Source organism: Rhineura floridana, chromosome 11, assembly GCF_030035675.1.
Source record: "Rhineura floridana isolate rRhiFlo1 chromosome 11, rRhiFlo1.hap2, whole genome shotgun sequence".
Lineage (NCBI taxonomy): Eukaryota > Metazoa > Chordata > Lepidosauria > Squamata > Rhineuridae > Rhineura > Rhineura floridana.
In genome coordinates, this window is record NC_084490.1 from 61,109,205 (window position 1) to 61,127,035 (window position 17,831).

Genomic DNA, 17,831 nt, shown 5'->3' on the forward strand with positions numbered 1-17,831 from the left:
ATTAAGCAATTGAAATGCCTGGGAGAATATAATAATTCAACACATGTTTCAGATAGGATCATTATATTTGCAAGAGAGCTTCAATACTGTGCCTTCCCTTCTAAGCCTTACATTTCCCTTCTAAGCCTAAAGAATGTATGTTTTACGTTTTGTGCCTTGAACTCAACTGTGCATAGTGCACAGATAAGAATTTGATTGATTACCACTCAGTTAAACTAATAGTAGCGACACTCAAAAGCGTTGTACAAGAATATGAATTTTTCTGTCTATGAAGTGCCTAAATATCCTTAGCTAAAGTTCTAGTTGACAGGACAGATAGCAGAAAACCTTGGAGAAGAAGAGCACTTAGTCCAAGGGTTGTGCGCTCTCTTACTAGGAATTTCTATTTATTACAACGACAACTCGCTCGAGAATTATAAGAAGTGAGTATATTGAAGGAGGGAGGGATGCTGTGTAGCTCTTATGTAAAAGAAATGCAATTTCATTCCTATGCATACAAGCACATTCTATCTTCCCTAATATAATTAGGAGAAAGGCTAGAACAGTGGTTCCCAATTTTTTTTCCCATGGGCCATTTGAAAATTGCTGAGGGTGTTGAAGGACCACTTAATTATTTATCTGCCTTCTGCAGCAATTGTAATACACTGTCTTAGATGCGATATGATTTTTAATTGTATATTTATTGCTGCTTTTATTTCCCATAGATTTATTTTATCCCATAGAATTCAAATAGCAATACAATAAAATACAATATAAGAAACAAAAGAAGCAATAAAAGTTCATTTAAAAATCAATATGAATATTTAATGTGATGGATCTGCCACCTTCTGTCTTCAACCACAAATCTGAACCGCACCTGAATAAAGCTTGCAGATGTGGTCCACAGACCATAGTTTGGGAACTCCTGGACTAGAAAGTAGATGAACTCCCCCTTATGGTTTAGCCAAAGAAAATAACAGACCTAGGCTCATTTTATTATTTGAGACTTCAATAGAGTCAAGTGTTTGATGCCATAATTAACAGCTAGATAATTATCCATTGGAATAATGGGTCATACTTCTCCCTTAGAGCTTAATGTTGAGTCTCAACATTAAAATGAAAACCTTCATCTAGCCAATTCCCTTTGTTTAAATTATAATTTACTGTCCCTTCTGCTCATTATTTCCAATTTCCTGAAACATGCTGTCACTTTTACTGTTTTTCAAACTCATCTCTTGATCCGTTTCACCCTCTGCACTCCATTCACACTGTCGTCGCTGCCAACTCTGAAAGCATCCTTAACCCAGCCTTTTCCAACCTTTGGGTCCCCAGATGTTGTTGGACTACAACTCCCATCAGCCCAGCCAGCATGGTCAATGGTCAAGAATGGTGGGAATTGTAGTCCAGCAACATCTGGGGCCCTAAAGGTTGGGAAAGGCTGCCTTAACCACTTCATTCTCTCTGTTGCCTTTGATATAACTGACCACTCTCCTCCTTGATTTTTTCTGGCCTTGGGTGTTTATGATTCTGTTCTCAGCTAGTTTCTCTTCCCATCCATCAAAGTAGATTTGTTAAACACATTTTGGGGTTTTGTTTTTTTTTGAGGGGGGAAGTGGTTGATTTTTATAAAGGGCAACTTTGTGCAATTCACAGTGGTTTTGAGTAATCTGGTTTTCCCCCCGCCAGGGAGAAATTAAAGCAGCTGATAGAAAAGAGGATTGGCAAGGAAAACTTTATTGAGAAATTGGGATTCATTAGCAAACATGAATTCTATTCCCGAGCAGCTCAGAAACCTCAGCCAAGCTTTTCTAGCCCGGACCATATGATGTTTGATCATGAATTTACTAAATTGGTAAAAGAGCTGGAAGGTGAGACATATTGCTTCACTTCTGTTGAGTTTTCTGTTTACTGCTTAGATAATTAAATCTGAAAATTTAGAGCCAGTCCTTTTCAGAATTAAATGTAAAGTTAATTAAATTGTAGCTTCGTAAGGTTTTGAATTTTCTACAACCCTAAGTCATGCTATGATGTTGGAGGCAAACAATTTTACACAGAGGGTGCAATAGATTTACTTTGCTTGTAGTGTACTATAAAACCAGTTCATTGGGCTTCTTATCTTTTGAGTGTGAGCTCCTTTGTGTTTACCTTGGTGGAAAGCTGATGGCCCGGTTGATTTACAACACAGTGAGGCTTAGCTTCTCAAATTCTCGGTGACCAGGGAGTATGTTCTGATCAGAGCTTGGAAATGTTACTTTTTTGAACTACAACTCCCATCAGCCCCAGCCAGCATGGCCACTGGATTGGGCTGATGGGAGTTGTAGTTCAAAAAAGTAACTTTTCCAAGCTCTGGTTCTGATCCATTCTGCATCTGAGAGAGCAGTCTGCCATTCCATCTTTATTGCGATATGTTTTAATTTAAAAATAATGGCACTTAGTGGGTTTGCTCCTATAAAATTAGTCAGCATTATCTGCTGAAAAGTTGTTGTTGATTATAAAACACTAGAATTGCTATGCACTCTATAAAAAAAAAAGACTGCAGGCTTTACAGTCTGGTAAAGAAATGGCACATTAGGGAGGAAAGAAAGGAAAAGTGAACAAGGGTCAATTGGGAAAAGCCACAACGAACAGAAGTGTCATAAAGAAGCCTTGAATTTAAAAACAAGGAAGACAGGTGGATGCCAGGTGGGAGGGCATTCCATTGATTGGGAGCTAAGAAAACATGCCAAAGGGGAATCCCAACAAGATACAAACCGAAACAATTGCAGCATGCCTAAAAAGATGAAATCTGTTTTGGTATACCTTTCTGAAGTATTGACAGCAATCAGTGAATGGTGGCTTATATTTTCTTCAGCATAGTAATAAAGAAATTTGGATTCTTTGGGGAATATTATTGCTAGAATCATTGAGGAATAGGGTTGTTTCTATTTACTGAAGCATTTGGCTATGCAGGGAGGGAAATGTGGTTTTTCCAGAGCTTGGAAAAGTTACTTATTTGAACTACAACTCCCATCAGCCCCAGGCAGCATGGCCACTGGATTGGGCTGATGGGAGTTGTAGTTCAAAAAAGTAACTTTTCCAAGCTCTGGGTTTTTCCATACCAAAACCACACATTTCTTGGATCTTGGGTGGCCATTTTGATGATAGAAGCCCTAAAATGGCTAACTCGGAGTTAGGAACGCTGCAGAAATATGTGTCTTACAATTTCTCACAAAATGAGCTTTTCTTTTACAGGCATTCTAACAAAGGCAGTTTATAAGTCTAGTGAAGAAGATAAACAGGAAGAGGAAGTGAAGAAGTCGTTAGAACAACATGACAGCATAGTGACACACTATAAAAATGTCATTAGAGTTCAGGTAAAAAACATTTTAGTTCCATTTGTACTAGTGGGCGCTGTGTATGCTTAAGGAGGTGCATCTTAGGGCCAAACTAGCTTACAGTAAGTGTGCTGCTTAAACATGTGATTAGAACCTGTCACCGCTCAGCGAAAAGTAGCTGTGGGATGAGACTGATCTGGATTAGTGTGGGGAAGAGAGCTTTAACACTCCCCCATCCTCCAAACACACATTTTTCTGTTGAAAATCCTTCCTTCCTAGCTGCTATTTGCCCCCAGAGCTACTAAGTGCTACAAACTACATCTTTTGTGTGGAGGTGACTCTTAGTGGGGAAATGATACAGAAACTTTATGTCCATTCTCCTCCCTCCACCCTCACACCACAGTGCCAATCCAGATTGGACTTTCCTGCAGTTTTGTTTTTTTTAAAGTAGATACTAACTGCATGCTTCATGTAATCAATAGTTTGACCCTTAGTGAGACAACCTTGGATATTCCAATTGTTGGGTATATCTATGAACTTTCCTTCAAAAGGTATGAACAAAGTTTACCAAATTTAAAAGACTTTGGCTGGCTGTAATTCATTTCAATTATTTTATAATAGATTCTCTTCTCCAAAATAAGATTTTTAAATTAATAATGCTAATAGAGATAATGACCCAACTCATTTTGGGGGCACTCCACATTTTAGATGTAATTTAAAAATACAAAGTGTGGATGACATACATATTTGGAAAAATGATGTGAAATATCATATAGCACAAGCATTTGGATTGACTTTGTTTCCTTGTCCGATGTACAACATGGGGCAAGCAGGGTTTGCCACCATATTATATGGAGTGGCCTTGTGACAAGATGATAAGGTGAAGCTTTTAATGTTTCATTTTTCAACATAATAATTGGCTGAGACTGGTCTATGATAACTCAATTGAAAAATGTGATACATTCCATAAATTAGTTATCAGAGCTGTCTGTTACACTTTCCAGTATGATGGATTGTGTTTTCACAAAGGTTATATTGTTCTTGATTCCATGCCTAATCCGATCTTCTCGAATGCATCAGCCTCTGTGTTCAACCACAACTATTTTGGTGACTGAATTCTGGGAAAGTATCTCTGGTCCCGTTTTGAGAATTAGTGAAAATAAAAAAATTGTGAAGAGCTTCTACTGTGCATATGGGTTCTTTAGGAGTGGTGTCTCTTGAAAGAATTAGCCAATTAACAGGGCCCACTGTCTTTACATTTAGACCTCTCCTCTAAACCTACAAATTTCACTTAATCCTCTTCTCATATGCATACATACATATACACATACGTACTTGAGAGGGTCTGGGACTTCTACAGCTGAAGTAATGCCAGATGAGAAGATACCATGGGCACAGTTACATTTTGCATTGCTAAGTTTAAAAAGTGGCTGCAACACATCAGAGCATCACTTGTGTGTTTTGGAAGTATATGTTGGGGGGGGGGAAAGGAAGGATAGGGTAGAAATAGGTTCAAGACACAGACATTAAACACTGGAAGCAGGGGAGAGCTGATAGTGTAGTCCATATGCAAGCTGAATTGACCATGCTGTGTGCTCCTTTATTACGATGCAGACCACAGTAAAGATTAATCCAAAGATCTAAAAGCATAGACAAGTAAATTTAGGATGTAATAAGCTGTGTAAATAACATGGTTTAGGTATTTGAAAAATCCTTCATTTCCATGTTTGGCATGAGAGGTATCCAAGAGGATTATCACTGCTCCCATTTATTCAGAAGGAAGTATGTGACTATGATTCTTTCTGCTGACTCCTCCCCTACTAACTCCTCTTCAGTTCAGTTTGCAGCATCCAGAATACGCAGAAACATCTTCTGCTTCTCCCAGCATCTGCTGCAACACAAAGAAAAAACACCTGCCCACAGGATAGATCAATGTTTGGAGCACTTGGGAGCCTGTCCTCCAGTCCTTGCAGGAGCTGTGAGCAAGGTTGCAGCAGCTACCTGTCCAAATTACCTGCCACATTTGACAGAAGAGATTGCTTGTCTCCATCCAGATGTTTTACAGCTGCTTCACTTGCATCTCCCTGATGTCCTGAACAATTTTCTGGAAATAAAAGCTTCAGTCAGCACCAGCTGCCATATGAAGCAAAAGCATCTTGTTAGCCTTCTTAATCTTTTATCAACTAGTTTCTAATAAAGCTGGCCTGGACCTAGGCCAGAACCAACAGATTTGCTGGAATCAGGTAGAGTCTTTGTGTAATCCCAGAGTTCAACAAGCTCCCCCCTCTCAGATCCCATCTTTTATTCTGAAAAGTGCCTTCATGTCATTGTTTATATATTACATTTCTGTCCCTCCCATCCTCCCAAAGGAGCCCAGGCAATTATGGCATAAATTTCTGGGGAGCTTCACAGTAAAAGACCCACTAAATACTTCCATATTAGGACTAGGGAACTGTCATCCTCTCTTCGGAAGCTTCTGCCATTAGAAAAAATGAACAAGGGATGGGTTCCAGATGTATATCAAAGGGCTCTCTGGTGCAACAAGGCCATTCAACAGAGAATGAAGCCAGTGAATCACATAACCCTCATCTTGTCCCCAGAGGCTTGGCACCTAACAGATCAATCCACCTCATCCCTCTGCAGGGGATTTTGATTGGATTGCTAACTGAGATCCCCCATCACCTCACCCAGTGGAGGTGGAAGAAAGAGAATGGTTGGAAGGTTTGGGTATAGAGGAGTCTCAAAGCGCAAAGTTGTTTAAGGATTTGGACTTTCCTTATTGTCTAAGGCAATACCTTTGCTAGGTCTGACACTGTCTACGCAGGATTTGGCTTCATCAGCATCTCAGGGTGCCTCAGGTTTTCTGGACTCTAGTATTTAGCAGTGCTTTTCACAGCTGCCTTCAAAGCAGAGTAGGAAAACCATCAATTATGCACAAAATCATTATTCTTTAGAACAACGAACACTGGAAGATTTACAGGTGCCCCTTGTGGCTGCTCCAATAGCTGCAGGTCTGGACCAGTGAGCTGTCCAAACCATCAGACAAAGCTACAATGCAGGCATACCCCGCTTAACATCGCTTCACTTAACGTCACCTCGCTATAACATACATGCTCCATATGCCTGCATTTCTCCAGAAACACAGCTAGCAAACCACTTACATGGTTAGGGTTAGGGTTAGGGAGAGGTGTGGCAGCGCAGCAGCAGAAGCTTTAGCACGTGGGGGTGGAAATGGACGCGATTGCGCCACCACTTATCAGATTTTCTTCCTAGGACCTTCATATGGTCCTTCAAACCCTTCTGAAGCCCCCGTCCAAACCTATTCATTTTGCTGCAAGTCCTTTCTTTCAAGGTTAGCTTCATGGTTGCCTTCACATCTGCATTGCAGGGTGTCTGAGCTCAATGCATTATCCATGGACATTCAGCTGTACATCTTTCACAGAAATAATCTTCTTCAGAACGGATCCATCACCCATACTTAAGCCCCAAGTCCTCTTATCCCATTGAGTGGACCTGACACACGTTGGATGCTAAATGGCCATGCAAGACATAAATTCGTTGCACCAAATTCATCAGTCAGACACATGTTTGTTTGTTTCCTTCCACACCATTAACCTAAGGAAAAGGATCTCCAGTGTTTCCTTAGCTAGATGGATAAAGGCACGTATAGCCCTTCCCACTCCAGTACACATCATATCTTGCTCCACTAGGGCTGCATGCTTTTCTACCAATGTGCCCATATCAGACATTTCTTTTGAGGCCCTCTGGTCCATGCTGAGCAAGTTCACCAAATTTAATGAAATAGAGAACTATGCCTCTACTGAGGCCACCTTAATTTGCAGGGTATTTCAACACATCCTACAGGTCCAGTAGGCAACCACATACCCACTCAGGATAGTAATACCTCTGGTACATCCCAGTTGAATAAATCCCACACAGAACATGGGCACAGAACATTGGTATCCAATGCTATATTTTTTCCCAGTGGCTGCCATTTTTCTTTATTCTTCCCTTCTGAGTTGTTTTTGTTTGATTTTGCTTCAGTCTAGCGCCCTTCAGCCTTCTAGTGCTTGTGTCAGGTCACAACTCGAGAATGGGGCTTTTCTGCCTTCTTTCTTCTAAAATACTAATTTTCTCAAACTTTTACTTTTCACGAATTGATTCTGCTTCTTAGCTGGGCCACAAAATGGAACTGGAGAAAAACCAATAGGGGGAAGTCAGCAGAAAAATTCAAAGTCATGTGTTTCCTGCCTTTTGAGCAAATGGGAGGATTGATAACCCACTTGAATACCTCCATTCACTGTGTTAAACATCAAGACATTATTACCCTCTCTGCTAATAATCTAGAAATGTTTATAGGTAGATATCTATGGGTGCTTAATTTCTGTGATGAAGTACTCTTTCCATGCAAAATAAACCACAGTAGCAAGCAAAAGAATTAAGAAACGAAGGTAAGATTACATTAAGTAGATTCTTGTTTTATTTTCCAGGATCAGGAGCTTGAAGAATTGAAAAAACAAGTAGAATCTTTAAAAGTTCAAAATGAGCAATTGCAGACAGCAGTCTCACAGCAAGTGTCACAGATCCAGCAACATAAGGACCAATATAATCTTCTTAAAGTACAGCTAGGTAAGGCTGCTAGCCATGAATTGTATCATCTTTGCTGACAAATTCAAATTGTTGAGGATTTGCAGGCCATGGAATTTCAAATTACACTTTGGTGCAAATTGTTTGAGCAGCTCTGGAACCTTGTGAAACAGTCACTGGCTGCTGACCAGATGACATAATATTTATCTGTGTACTAGCCTTTGGAGCCTATAAACTGAAACAAGAAAAGGGATTGGAAATGGTGGAAACAGAGCAGTTATTGAGAAGAGGCAATGTTGAGGTGGAAGAGGAAATGAGTTGTCAACCTGGAGTTGTAGGGACCTATTAAAGGGCAAAAGAGCAGACTTTAAGGTTGAGGTAGTGGATTGGCAGGCATCATGGATGGGATGGGTCTTTAACTTCATTGGAATCCTGCCCATTACTCCCCTGGAATTGGAGGTAAAAGTCTGTGGTCAAGTTTATATATTTCTTTTCTTCAATTACTGCACTCAGAATGGGTTCACAACAGATAACCCACTGAACAGATGCTTGAGTCAATTTTGTTAGGTCTGGCTCTTGCAAAGCCATAGTGGTTAAAACCAGCCCAGTAGAATTTAATCATTATTTGCTACTATTTCACATTTCAAGTATGGCACAGGACTGCTCTTCCTCTGTGGGGGCTGGGGCATCTCTTGAGAGGCACTGTGTTGGCTGAAGCTGTTTGCAGCTCAAATGCTATCCTTCCCTTACACTATGCCCCTCCTTAGCATCTCTTTCTATTTGTGTAATCAGTCTCCTGCCCCCTCCTCAATTATGCCTAGCTAATCAGGCCAAAATCAGTAAGGGAAGCGTCTGATATGCTAAGAGATATATTTCAAAGTCTAACGATACCTACACTGCTGACTAAAAGAAAAATGTTGTGTGTACAAAATAATGAGGGACTTGTCCAGACTTCCCTCACAAAAAATACAGAAATATAATAAACCTGCTCATTATTGGTGACTGAATCTAGATAATTGTAAACTAGGTGTGGGCTGACATTAGCTTTGTGCAATTCATTTTCTTACTGCAGTCCCCATAATCCATTAATGCGTGTGTTATTTTTTTTTTTTTAAGTGCATATTCAAGATATAACGGTTGAGGCATAACTAATACTATTCGGGAAGTATATTTTACTGAAGGGGTGGGATATAAATTATATCAATAAACAAATGTGTATAAACTGATCCTCAGTATGTACTCTTGCTTAAGAACTGAAGTGCTTTGCTGGATCAAACAAAGGACCACTTAGTCCAGCATTCCTGGTAAGCATGCCAGCAACCTTCTGACCACCCCTGCTCTAAATTACAATAAGATATTATTATCTCTGTGTCACTATCTTGTAGTAATATTCTGAAAGAAAGATAGATTTGAAATGGGTTTGGCATAATATAAATATTTTTAGTAATTTCTGTCCTGAACACTACAAATAACTCATTTTCAAATCTAATAGGGAAAGACAATCAGCATCATAGCTCCCACAGCGATGTGGCTCAAATGAATGGTGTTCAGCCAAAAGAAATCAGCAAGCTGCATGAGGAAGTAGAAGAGTGGAAGCACAAGCTTCAGCTGTTACAGGAACAGCTGAGGGAAAAGGATTCTTTGATTGAAACTTTGGTGAGTAAATGAATGCCGCCTGTTAACATCTGGTCTGAAACATTCAGTCCATTCTTTACAGTAGAAAAGCGATGACTGGATATGGTTTCTTTTCTTGCTCCCAAATCAGAAAGTAGGCAAGCTGATGATATAAATGAAAGGCAGCAGTCCTGCCCTTTTCTAGGTAACTTTTTATTCCTTACTTGGACAAAAAGTGGCTAGCAGGAAAGAATATGGCTTGTAATATGGACATGTTTGCTTATAAGATTCTTATCCCATCTTATCACATATAGCCTCAAGGTGGCTTGCAATAACAAAACATAAATCTCAGATTTTCCATGCAGTTTTTTTTTAAAGTCACTTCTGGTATAGGTACTTAAAACCAGGTTAGAGGAATGGATCGTGCCTTTTAGATCCTGATCTACTGCTCAGCAGTTTGCTTATGAGCAAGCAGTATTACAGATTTTAAATATTGATTATGAATACACTGCTTGCATTATTATAGCCTCATTCAGAGAAATGCTGCAACAAATCAGTGACCATAATTATAAAATAGGAAACATTTACTGCATGTGTCTCCTTATAAATCAGACAGTGATATTCTGAGGATATACAGGCAGCATATCCCTTTGAGCCTCATGAGTACACACATATGGAAAGGAGTCACTTACAGAAGTAGCCTGAAAATAATAAAGTAGGAATCAAACTCCAGTAAAGGCTGTGAACCACCAACTTGCTTTGATAGCTTTTGAAACGACAGACAATTGTAGGTCTTTGCAATTAAGATTTGCTTCAGAGTCCCATATCTGGGGGCACCCATCTTTGAAGATTAAGTAGGTGGCTATGGAAATAAGATCTTTATAGTAGTGGTGCCTAAACCAAAACCCATTTAAATGCCCTTTTCTCCACTGATGCTTCAAAGTGGTTTTATCAGCCTCTTTTATTGCTATGACCTGCATAAATGTATGTTGATCTGGTTATATTGCATAGTTTGTATCTGCAGTTAATGGGCAGGGTGGGGATGAACTACACAACATATTGAAGCCTTGCTCCTTATCACTGGAAATGCTGCAGGATATCCCGTCACTTCACAGATGGCATTAAGCACTGCGACACATTTGAAACCCTGTAACTGAAGCCATAGGGGCTGGAAACCTGACACTTTTTTAAAAAAATGAAGCCTGAGATTCTAAGGATGCTATTTATGGTATGCTATTTAAAAATGTGTATTTTTTTTAAAAAAAATGTTTTTTTAATATCTTATATTTGCAGAAACTTTCACCAACAGCAGCAGGAGGAACAGAGCAGTCTTCACAAACAAACAAATCAAGTGGTCCTGAGGTTGATAGTGAACTATATAAAGTAAGAATCCCTGTTGCATCTCCAGGATATTCAGTCAGGACTCTTCCTGACTCTTCCTTTGTCATTGCTTCCTACTCTCCGATTTAAACCCCGAGATCACTCATAATGTTTCTCTCTTTGCATTAGCGGTTCAAAAATTAAGAGTCAAATTTGTCTCAGAATTACAAACTTGTTAGTTGCCTTTATTGAATTCTTACGGATTGTTATCATGTGAGAGCTTACAAGATTTTGGTACAATTTAACGCTTTTTAAATTCTACATAATTTTAACATTGTTTTAACTACTAATATATACTATATGTTTGGTATTGTATCTTGTGTTGGCCTATGGCCCTACAATAAACTTGAAACTTGAAACTTGAACATTGGAGAGTAATCATGTTCTCAATCTGTGGAGAAGATACCCTCAGTGGAATACTTGATCACAAAGCAGGAGTGTGTAAATCCTTTTTCTGAGTTTGTCCTTTCTGGTAGAAGGAGTGTTCATCCTTTCCCCCAACCCCCAAGTTTCTGGTCCTGCCTGCTCTCCAGTGCGGTTTATTCAGAGGTCCTCCTCTGACACTTCAGGCTTTTAGCAGCATAGTTTCATTTGCTTCTTTTCCCTGGATCAGGTAATTAGGATAGGAAGAGAGCCAGTCTGATCCTTTTTATGCTTTTGGCACAAGCCTCGATCACCAAGCCCATTACTCGCAAGAAGGCACACATGCAGCACATGTGCAAAAGAGCACCTTATGCAACCTCCATTGGGAAAGCTTTGGAGAAAACAGGAGGCCATAAAGAGGGGCTTATGCAGTGCCATGATCCAAGTCATCCATGCACATGTTGACATAGATTTTGCAGCAAACTGTCCAACCATTGGGTCTCTGGGGGCAGGAGGCATTTTTAGGAGCCTGCTTATACCTCTCTTATCGTGCCATTTTGGCTACATAAGCAATGGCACATGCCTGAACACTGGAAATAAAGGGAATTTTATGATCCTATAGGTGAGCACCCACTAACATCCTTGGTACTGCAACTGTATCAACTGAAGTTTCCAAATACTCTTCAAGAGTAGCCCCATTTAGAGTCTGTTGCAGTAATCCGACATAGATGTAACTGAGGTCTGATCTCAGGAACTGGTTCAGCTGATGCACCAGCCTAAAATGAACAAAGGCACCCCTGGCCACAGTCGCTATCTGTGTATCCAGATGCAAAGTTGAATCCAGGAGTACCCCCCCAAACTGCAAGCCTGTTTTTTCAAGGGGAGTGCTATCCCATTAAACAGGCTAAATCTATAGTCTCCTGGCCACAAGCACCTCTGTCTAGTCTGGGTTAAGCCTCAGTTTATTAAGCTTCCTGGGCACCTGTTGAAGCATCATCAGCTGCCCTACTACTATCTGATGAAAAGGAGAAATAGATCTCTGTGTTGTGCGTTTATTGATTACATTCTCCATACTCTTGGAGAAACTCTCCCAGTGGCTCTTTGTTATGCTTATGTTTGCAAACAATACTGTTTTCTTGATAGCAGAATTTAAATTCCCCCCTCCCACAGGAAGTTGAAACCTTGAGGACCCAAATCCAGGCACAGTCTGCAGACGTTATTAAACTTCAGAGTGAAAAGCAAGAACTCCTTCAAAAACTGGTAATATAAGACTTTCACTGTAACCTTTTGTTTCTATATCTCTTCTATGGGCTGTAATGAATAGTAGTAATCTTCTAGCATCATAAGTAGCCACAGTCTGTTCTTACACCGTTATAAGCTCTGGTGGGCTATGTCAGTACAGATTGGTTTCTGTTACATTAGCTGTACTTTGCCATACAAAACACATTGCAAATCGTAATCTAAAAATGTCTCCTGCCCAATGTCAGTCTTGTTCAATGTTCTTTGTTTTGCAGAGCATAACCCCAGTTCCTGTATCAGGAGACGATGGCACTGTTATGGTAGCAAAAACAGCGTGCTTGGAAGGAAGGCTCTTGACACTCTTGCAGGGAACTAAAGAGTTAAAGGTTGCTTCCTAATAAAAAATACTGCATTTTTTATTTAAATGTTCAGCCTTGCCTGCTTCTCAACATAGCTTTGCATTAATATATAATGGACTGCCTTCAAGTCGATCCTGACTTATGGCGACCCTATGAAGAGGGTTTTCATGGTAAGCGGTATTCAGAGGGGGTTTACCATTGCCTTCCTCTGAGGCTGAGAGGCAGTGACTGGCCCAAGGTCACCCAGTGAGCCTCATGGCTGTGTGGGGATTCGAACCCTGGTCTCCCAAGTCATAGTCCAACACTCTAACCACTATGCCACACTGGCTCTAGAAACTCATTCTCTCTCTCCCCCCCCCCCCTTGCTTCTGGAAGAATATGGTACCTTCCACAGAGACGTGCAAAAGCACTGGCATGCACTGAGAAGAGAACTCGGGGATGCTTATTGAGTAATGCACACTAAGAATTGCTATTCTTTCACTTTTCTGCCTTCAAAAATGATCTGTTCATTTCAACTATGCAGGTCATTTGCTGGTCTTTTGAAAAGTAAAGTGTAACATGAAATTTGGCAATTGGATATCAAAGAGCTGTGAAGGATCAGTGTTGTGAAGTATTAGCTTCCAAAAGGGCAGGGTTATTCTGAATCTGTGTCTTAGGAATTTTAGGCAAGATTCAGTAAAACACTATACACTTTTAGTGAATTGTAAAATCATCCTGAGATACTTGATTGAAGAGCCATAGCTCACTGATAGAGAACTTGTACAAGATCCCCAAGTTCAACATCCAGCACATCAAATTAAATGAATCTCTATCTGCTGCTGGGGAGACCTTGGGTGGAGAGCTGCTGCCACCTGCTGAGATAGTGGACCAGCCTTACCAAATTATGTGGACTGGAATAATTACATAAGTGGAGAAAAGGGTATTTAAATGGGTTTTGGATATTTTAAAAAACCATTAAAGATTTTTGGCATTGTGCTGCAGGGAATTTTTGTTGTTAAAATGTCTAGAAATATGGTATGGCTATTAATAACACGTGTTTTTCATGGTACTATGGTCAGAGGCACATTACCTTCAAACACCGACCTTCCATTTATGTAGGGCCTTTACAGAGCTTAGATTTCAGTTAATGCCATCTGTATATGTTAAAGGAAGTTACTCGGATCATCTGGTGAAAGAGTGAAATGGGGTTTTTGGATGTAGCCATATTGAAAATAAAACATTAATATTTTGCTCATTAAATGCAGACCCAAAGGGGGGAACATCTGGTTTCATATCCTGTCTCAGTATTTGGCTTAAACTCCACAAGTTTTATATTACCTAGATGGTGGCATTGTTTGCCGTAGCAGCTGAGAAACTATGTGTGCATTTTGGAACAAATTCCTTTTATTGAACTGATTCACATGGGTAGCATATGGACTGACAGGTTGCAAAGGCCCGTGGCTCTATGCCAAAGCCAGTGTCAGGATAAATATTTCTAGGCAACTTCATGTGCTCATAAAACTCACCCAAAGTGTGAGGAAAGATCACCTTGGTGCTTGTCCTTGGATCAGATCAGTGTCTGTGTAGATTAGCTCCTTTATCATATAAACAGATTGCACAGGTCAGGGTTCTGATTACACTAGATCACTTTTATAAATAAGCTCTTTGTTTGGGACACCCAGGATAATTACTATCTTAAAGCAATGTTTAGGTATCAACAAGGTGATATTAAAACTTTAGCAGTGATGCACATTGTTTTTTTTCCCCTATTGCCAGAATGAAATTGCAGCTCTCAGTGAGGAAAAGGCGTCACTGAAACAGCAGCTGGACTCATCCAATAGTACTGTGGCTATTTTGCAAAATGAGAAAACTAAATTGCAGCAAGAAGTTGCAGAATCTAAAAAAGAGCAGGATGATCTTCTGGTTCTTCTGGCTGATCAGGATCAGAAAATAATTGCATTAAAGAATAAGCTCAAGGAACTTGGAGAACCGGTAAGATGTACATTCACTGAAAACAGTTCTAAAGCTCATTTAGGCTTGAGCAGTCATCTACTTGCACCCCTTCCTATGTTGCTAGTGCTCAATTTTTAGTCTAGTCAGCATCCTTTTTTGCTGTTGAGGGCCACATGATGGCATTGGCAATCTGTCAGGGCATATGTCGTTGATGGGTGGAGCCAGAGCTGATGACATTCAACCTGTTACTAAGTCATGTCACTTCTTGTATCACATTCTCTTGTGTCTCCTTGGTGAAAACTGGTTCATGCTCTAGTCGTTTATCTTGACTTCTTCAGCCTTCTCCTCTCTGGCCCTCAATTGTCTCATCACTGCCCTCTCATATCTATCCAGAATTGTGCCACTAAAGTAATTCTTTCCTAGTCATTCATCCTTCCAATCATTCAAATCAGGTGAGGCCTTTCCTTAGATCCATACACTGGCTTCCTTGCCCACTCCCGAATCCAGCATATACTTTCTTTAAGGGACTCATTCTGATATCTTCACAACATGGGACAACAGCTGAGGAATGTAAGAAATCATGGACCAAGTGAGAGGAATCTGTGATACAACTTTATTACAGCTGTCAAATAAAGAAATATAAGGTTTAATACATTAAATCTGCATGCACTTCCACCAGAATAAAACCATAGCTCTAATGGGGAAAATCATGGTTTCTTTCTTGGTAGTGTTGTATGCATTTGTCTCAGCAGTCAGGAACCATTTCAGAAGAGGCATTTCATCTTGTGTGAGAGAACAGGAATGCCTCTTCTAAGAAGGCACTTGTCACCCATGGTCTTCAAAATATTTACATTAAAAACAATAATAAAGTATACTTTCTTTTGTAAACTGCTTACAGGTTTTACTTAGTTAAGTGGTATGCACATGTTGTTAAATAAATAAATAAAAACGAATTTTAAAAATCCGTTGCTCAGCTAATTGTTGGGAGGTGGGGAAGGCTTTTTAATCAGTCAGTTAATCAATCAACTAAACATTGTGGCTTTTTCTCTCTCTAAAAGGTGGAAGATGAGGATGATACTGAATCTGGTGACCAAGGCGAGGAAGATGAAGAGGACGATGGGGAAGAAGAGGAGGAAGAAGATGATTAAGCTTTATTGTGTCAAATATGGGAATCTTGTATTGAGTTGTAAGAATAAATATTGATGGCCTTGTGATGCAAAATGCCTGGTTAAAAAAGCAGAAGGGTCACTAGAACTAGTCCTGAGTTTCTGATGTGAAGTTGAGCAATGCTTTAGCTGAACCAGAAGTCTATTATTTTAAGTTTTACATGCACATCCAAACTGAATTGTTAACACATTAGAAGCAGTGTTAGATGCTGTCAGAAGCATTGAAGGTAACAGTGTGATGAAGTAAGTGTGTTGCCATTTGCCTATGTTCAGTGTGTGTCATTACTTAACTTACCTTTTTTGGATCTTCAGCGTAATTAAATATGGTATGTATATGGTTTAACATCTGTTTAATGAAATCATTACTTCCTGTATTCAGCATGGAGAGAACTCGTGGACTTTTTCTTGCTACTTTTTTTTAATTGAAGTGGATGGGTTGGGCATGTTAAATGGTTTTTGCCTTTTGGCTTACTGCTCAGTGGATTTCTGATTGAGAGGAACTGTACAGCATTGAGTGCCTTGCACCTGAAATGGCTGCATTCTGTACCTCAGAAGAAAAAGAGAAGCTGGAACAACATGGAGGAATTTCCATAGATGAACAACGGTTGGTAGCATATTAAAGCATTTTGTTTTAGCAAAAATCTCATACAAAGGTTTTAAAATGCTACCAGATTATCACTTTAAAAACAACCATTTGTTCTATTATTAAAACCACATACTGATTGATTATAATTTATTGACTTTTATCCCCAACATATAAGATTTTTAAAAAGAGAAATGCAGTTGCTGCATCAACTTGCCTTTTTGGTAACAAAAATAGATGATATAACTATTTAGTATTATTTACTTGGTTCACTTTTGACTGCTTTTAATCATGTTTCTTGAATGCTGCTTTATTTGGAATAGTCTTAAATTTATTTTTTAAAAGTTTGTTAAAATGCTATCAAAATAGCATCTATCAGGGAAACATGGCAATTGGTAAAGTTGTTCGCAAAATTTGTAGAGTTGTTTCTGTTCATTCCAATGATTGACTCAGCTTACAGACTACTTAACTCTCAAGTAGAATTTGGGCCAGTTTGTATTTTTAGATAATTCTATTTTGTACTTACAAGTTTGTCAAGATACAGGTAACGTACGCTGAGTTGCAGCAAAATAAATTGGAATGCTACCTCGACATTGTAATCCCTCTTTGGAAATATGGATATTCCATGTGCAAAAGGCTTTCTGCTATCTAACCTGCTTTTTTTGCCAATATATCTTCTTCAGTACGCAAGGAAGAAGGGACCCAAAACTGAGACTTCTATATTGCAAACTGTGGAAACTGATTGCCCACAGAACTCACTTAACTTAATGGACTGAAGTTCAGCAGCTGTAATTCACAGTGTGATGTTATGGTAGTAATATGAAGCTGCCTTATTCCAAGTCTTGACCACTGGTCTATCTAGCCCAATATCGTCTTAACTGGCAGCATCTCTTCAGAACCAAAACCAGTCATTGTTGCCAGCTCTTTTAACTTTTCTCTGGGACCTCTTTTTAACTGGAACTAGCAGAGCCTGGAAGCTGACTTTAGGCCAGGTCAGGTGATTTGTCCATTTAATCTAGGCCTCAAGCTTCCAAGGGTCTTTCCTAACCTTGGTGCTTAAGATCTGTTTAATCATTAAACTTCAATGGGAAATGCCAAGGATTGATCCTAGGAACCCTTCTGCGTGCACAGTAGGTAATCTACAACTTAACTACTATGGTTCCTCTCCTAGGATCTTCTGCACGAGAAGCAAATGCACTGCCACTGAGATCAGCCCCCTCCCAAAGAGAGCCTGGTTTCCATTAGATTGTATCCATCCTTGCCCTTCTGCAAACAGAAGGGCTACTTCCATTCACATATGGAACAAGGGTCCAGT

The 17,831-nt window shown here is 39.7% G+C and overlaps 1 protein-coding gene across 2 annotated transcripts in view; it reads left to right on the top strand.

The window, feature by feature from the left end:
• USO1 (USO1 vesicle transport factor) overlaps window positions 1–17,107 on the top strand; it is a 57,615-nt gene extending 40,508 nt beyond the window's left edge. For both annotated transcript variants that reach the window (XM_061588851.1, XM_061588852.1), the window contains 10 exons: window positions 304–422; window positions 1,666–1,847; window positions 3,211–3,332; window positions 7,784–7,922; window positions 9,373–9,536; window positions 10,788–10,877; window positions 12,408–12,497; window positions 12,752–12,862; window positions 14,591–14,806; window positions 15,826–17,107. In XM_061588851.1, coding sequence (XP_061444835.1) covers window positions 304–422; window positions 1,666–1,847; window positions 3,211–3,332; window positions 7,784–7,922; window positions 9,373–9,536; window positions 10,788–10,877; window positions 12,408–12,497; window positions 12,752–12,862; window positions 14,591–14,806; window positions 15,826–15,915 — 1,323 coding nt within the window. In that variant the 3' untranslated portion in view covers window positions 15,916–17,107. The remainder of the gene's footprint in view (window positions 1–303; window positions 423–1,665; window positions 1,848–3,210; window positions 3,333–7,783; window positions 7,923–9,372; window positions 9,537–10,787; window positions 10,878–12,407; window positions 12,498–12,751; window positions 12,863–14,590; window positions 14,807–15,825) is intronic.
• Window positions 17,108–17,831: the final 724 nt, after the last annotated feature.